Source organism: Octopus sinensis, linkage group LG2 (genome assembly GCF_006345805.1).
Source record: "Octopus sinensis linkage group LG2, ASM634580v1, whole genome shotgun sequence".
Lineage (NCBI taxonomy): Eukaryota > Metazoa > Mollusca > Cephalopoda > Octopoda > Octopodidae > Octopus > Octopus sinensis.
The window spans coordinates 156,520,264-156,525,263 of NC_042998.1; the positions used below are offsets into that span (position 1 = coordinate 156,520,264).

A 5,000-nucleotide genomic window follows, 5' to 3' on the forward strand; every position below is an offset into this window, starting at 1 on the left:
TTGATGCAGCAGCCCTCATCTGCACCTCCAGCCATGAAGTTGGTTCATCTGGGACACCTGACAGGAATAGGTCCAGCTTTATTTTAAAGACATCTGCATCCACTCCATGCAGGTCTCTCAGGTCCTTTAGGGGGATATTGAAGAGCTGTGGACCTCTGAAGCCCAGGCTATCACAGTATCTTGTCCTACATCTTGATTGCAAATTTGGAGTCCTTGGCACTATGCCATGGCGCCCAGTTCTAGTATTTGTGTAACTCTCAATGCCAATGTTTGGGACAAGTCCTTCCAGGATCTTATGGCATATCTTTCTCGCCTACGCTCTAAGGCAGGGGTGGGCAAACTACGGCCCGCCATAGGTTTTCTTGCGGCCCGCCGAGAGCTTTTATGAATCCCAACTTCTATGCAGATACTTCGTAACTGTTTCAGTTATGGTAATTCACAATAGTTTGCATTTTATTTCAGTTCACTGTTTCGTACCTTCACAAAATTGTCCGCTGTTTGTTTGTTTCAGCTACTGTGAAGCGATGAAAAATTTCGAGAAATATTCCCATGACATCATAATAAAACACATTTCTGGGTGAAGATATCTTTTCTGTGTTTTCTCGTCAGACCCTACAAACACAAAAATTAATAGAACAATGAAACAAGTATTGTGGCAATACAATGAGTCAATCGATATGCTTGAAACATTCAAATAAATAAATCACGTGATAGATGGTGAAGAGGGCATGATGGACGATGCGTTTCGTTCCAATGAAGAAGCTGGCCAGGTTAATAAAAGGGCTTGAACCAGCTTTTTCTGGACACAGAGCTGTGGGTGGTTATCATTCACTCTATCGATTATTTGAATTTAGTACAGACACGAGTGTTTCAAACTAGCTTTTGTTGTCTGATAAAATTTACCCAAAATGAGTTGTTCGAAGCTATCTAAAAAGCGAAAAATTGAAGAGGAATGTCGTGTTTTTAATGAAAATTGGACTGAAAAGTATTTCTTTACCGACGTTGGAGTGAAAGCTGCATGTTTAATTTGTTCTGAAACAGTTGCTGTGTTCAAGGAATATAATTTGAAACGCCACTTTCAAACGAAGCACGCCAATTTTGGACACAATTTATCAAAACAAGAACTGCAAAAGAAAGCAAATGATCTGGCAAAACATTTGAAGCAACAGCAAAATGTGTTTGATAAAACTTCCTCTTTACAAAGGAACGCGACAAAGGCAAGTTTTATATTGGCCAACAAAATTGCAAAGCAAAACAAGTCATTCGCAGAAGCAGAATTTATCAAAGATTGTATGGTTGATGCTGTCAGCGTTGTGTGTCCTGAAGTTAAATCAAAAGTAGAAGCCATTTCCCTGTCACGAAGAACTATTGTTCGTCACATTGATGCAATTGCCGTGAATATTCATGAACAGCTGTTAACAGCCAGTGGTCGATTTCAGTGGTTTTCTATTGCTTTAGATGAGAGTACTGATATTCAGGATACTGCTCAGTTACTCATTTACATCAGAGGAATTGACGAAAACTTTGAAATTACAGAGGAATTGTTATCTATGGAGTCTCTCAAAGACACTACTACTGGAAAAGATTTGTTCAACAGTGTCATTAACAGTTCAATCAGGTCTGGATTAACCCTAAATAAACTGGCCAGCATTACAACCGATGGAGCTCCTTCACTCACCGGTAAACATTCCGGCCTTGTGAAGTTGTTGAATGACAAAATCAAAGAAGATTTTCCACTACACAGTGTGTTGTCTTTTCACTGCATCATACATCAAGAAAGCCTTTGTAAGTCATCTTTAAAACTCAAACATGTCATCGAACCTGTGGTACGTGCAGTGAATTTAATAAGATCACGGGGATTGAAACACAGGCAATTCTGAAGTTTCTTGGAGGATGTGGAGGCTGATTTTACTGATGTGCTGTACTACACAAATGTCCGCTGGTTAAGCATTGGAAAAGTTCTTAAGAGAGTATGGGACCTCAAAGCAGAGATTCTTATGTTTCTCAAAATGCAAGACATCTCCTGTGACTTTTTAAATGAAATGGAGAGTGACGAATGGGTTTGTGATTTTGCATTTGCTGTGGACATAATGCAGAAGCTGAATGAACTTAACACAAAACTGCAAGGCAAAGGTATATTTGCTCATGTTGTACCTGGAAGTGAAAGCTTTTCAATGGAAGCTTGGACTTTTTGCCAAGCAGCTGAATGAGCAAAAATTTATTCACTTCCCTCTGCTGAAAACACAGTCTGTTACACAAGAATCATCGGACAAGTACAGTTCCCAGTTGATGGCTTTACAAAAGGAATTCATTAGAAGATTTGCTGATTTCAAGGCAGTTGAAGGCCTGTTCGATTTGCTTAACTCACCTCTTGCCTGTGACATTGAAACAACTACCAAGGAACTGCAGATAGAACTGATTCATTTGCAAGCCGACAATTCTTTAAAGATGATGTTTGAAAGTAAACCACTGGTCGAGTTTTATGCTTCTCTACATTCAAAAAAGTTTCAAAATCTAAAAAATTTGTAAGAAAGATGTTTGTGTTGTTTGCATCAACTTACATATGTGAGCAGACTTTCTCCATCATGAAAATTAACAAGGGGAAGAATCGATCACTTCTCACAGACTCAAATCTTCAGTCAGTGTTAAGAATCAGCACAAGCAAATTGACACCTAATTTTGACAAACTGGTAAATGACAGTAGTCAGCTGCATCATTCTCATTGACATTGTTATTTACAGAGCCGCTTTGTTTTTCAAATAAATGTTTCAGGTGACGTTTCTAATTTCAGATATCAATTCATATTAAAAAACTGTTATTTCTCTTTAAAATCTTTTATTTTGGGTATCCTAGAATTTAAGTATAATATTCATCATGGTTGTCCATAATATTAAGAGGTGGTTGTCCACAATTAGTGCAGATGTTACTAGGAAAATTCCATTCCTGGCAATTTGTAAGCAATAACAGGCTGTCCAAAATAACCGAGGTTCCTGTAATAATTTCAACTATAGGAGCAAATAACCGAAAAACATGAACCCGATACTCTAAAAAATAAATTAAATCACTTTAACCAGGAATATTTCACAAAATTTCCTTTCAATCAATTGTGTGTTTATAGGTCTATAACCGCCTTTAAAAATATTTTCACTTGATTTTTATAAATGAGGCCCGCCAATGTTCCAAAGACGCACTGTGCGGCCCGCGATCAAAAAAGTTCGCCCACCCCTGCTCTAAGGAATAGAGTCTTAATCTCTTGAGTCTTTCCCAATAGCTTATAGAGGCTATCTTCTTCGTGTAGCTTTGTCGGATCGCCTCAAGTTCTGTGATTAATCTGACTCGTTGGTGACCATAGCTGAGAGGAATAGTCAAAGTGGCTTAGGACAAGTGTCCTCCAGAGGACCATCACGGTTTCCTGGTCTCTTGTTCTAAAGGCTCTAAGAATCCATCCGGTCAGCCGCCTACATTTCATTGCCAATTTAGCAACATGCACATGAAAGGTTGCATCATTACTCATGTAAATACCCAGGTCTCACACTGATTGTGCCTCTGGGATTGCAATCCCTCCAGGTCCAGTGTATTTATTGGGTATTGCATTTAGTTTTGCATGCTGATAGCATAAAGCTTGAAACTTTTCAGCATTGAACTGCATGCTATTCTTTTCAGCCCACTTGTATATTTTGTCCAGCTCACATTGCAGGTGCATAGTGTCTTCAGGGTTCTGTATTGCCTGTGAAACTTTTGTATCATCTGCATAACTTGTGATTGTGGCTCTCTGCATGGCTGAGGGCATGTCTGAGAGGGCCATTATGAACAGCAGTGATCCCAAAACAGTGCCTTGCAGAACAGCGCTCACTATTTGCATGTTATTGGAGGTGGCCCCCATTGACTACTACCACCTGACTTCTATCCTTCAGAAAGTCATGAAGCCATTTTCCCAATTTTCCAACTATGCCAAGATCACGCAGTTTGTGACATATCGACTTTATCAAAGACCTTTGCAAAGTCTAGATATATCACTTCCACATTTGAGTGGTTGAGCAGTTGTTTCAGTACCCAGTTATAGTGTTGTAGGAGCTGAGTTAGGCAGCTTCTTCCTGGTCGGAAACCATGCTGGGTGTCAGGCAGCAAGTTATTTTCTTCAAGGAAGGCGATTAGTTTCCTTCTGACTATTCGTTCCATGACCTTGCTGATGTATGAGGTCAGAGAGATAGGTCTGTAGTTCTTGGCCTCTGCTCTACTACCTCCTTTATGAATAGGGCATATTTTACCCTCCTTCGGTTTTCTTGGAAGTTTGCCAGTTGCAAGGAAGCTCTGAAAGAGGAACTGCAGTGGTCTTGCTAGGACTCGCTTACATACTTTTAGAAGGATTGCTGGGAATCCATCAGGGCCAGTGGCTGGGTTTGGGTTCATTTCATCTTTAGCCCTTATTACATCGTCTTCCTTTATATTGATGTAATCGATCATTGTTGCCTCTGATTTTATATCTGTAGTGGTAAAGTAGTCAGTTGGATTGCTGACTTGAAAATGCCCTAGGAGTGGAGTGAAAATACTTTTGAATTGCTCATTTAGTATTTCACTTATCCTCATTGGATTTCCTGTGAGTGTACCATCTCTTTCAAGGAGTGGCTCTATCCTGTAGTGCACCGTAGCTGTTTCTTTGGCATTGGGCCATCTGACATTGGGCAGATTGAAGTCTCCCATAAGAAGTACACTTATGTGTTGTTCAAATGTGACTAGAACTTGTATTTTTGTAAGGCAGTCTTGAAACTTGCCTACATGACTTGGAGCATCTGGAGGGCGATATGTAGCACATATAACTACACCAAGTTGCCTTATATGTACGATTAGTGTGTCACACACCGAATTTGAGTATGGCAAAAGAACCTGGGGTGTGAGGTCCTTGCAGATGTACATAGCAACTCCACCATGACTCCTTTCTTTTCTATCGGCGGTCCGTAATACAACATACTGTGGTATGTGTATTTCCGCATCTGCTATAT

At 39.9% G+C, this 5,000-nt stretch overlaps 1 protein-coding gene across 1 annotated transcript; it reads left to right on the forward strand.

Moving 5' to 3' along the window:
• Positions 1–908: 908 nt before the first annotated feature.
• On the forward strand, positions 909–1,880 carry LOC115226512 (general transcription factor II-I repeat domain-containing protein 2-like). Its single transcript, XM_029797510.1, has one exon. The coding sequence runs from the start codon at positions 909–911 to the stop codon at positions 1,878–1,880; it is 972 nt and encodes a 323-aa protein (XP_029653370.1).
• Positions 1,881–5,000: the final 3,120 nt, after the last annotated feature.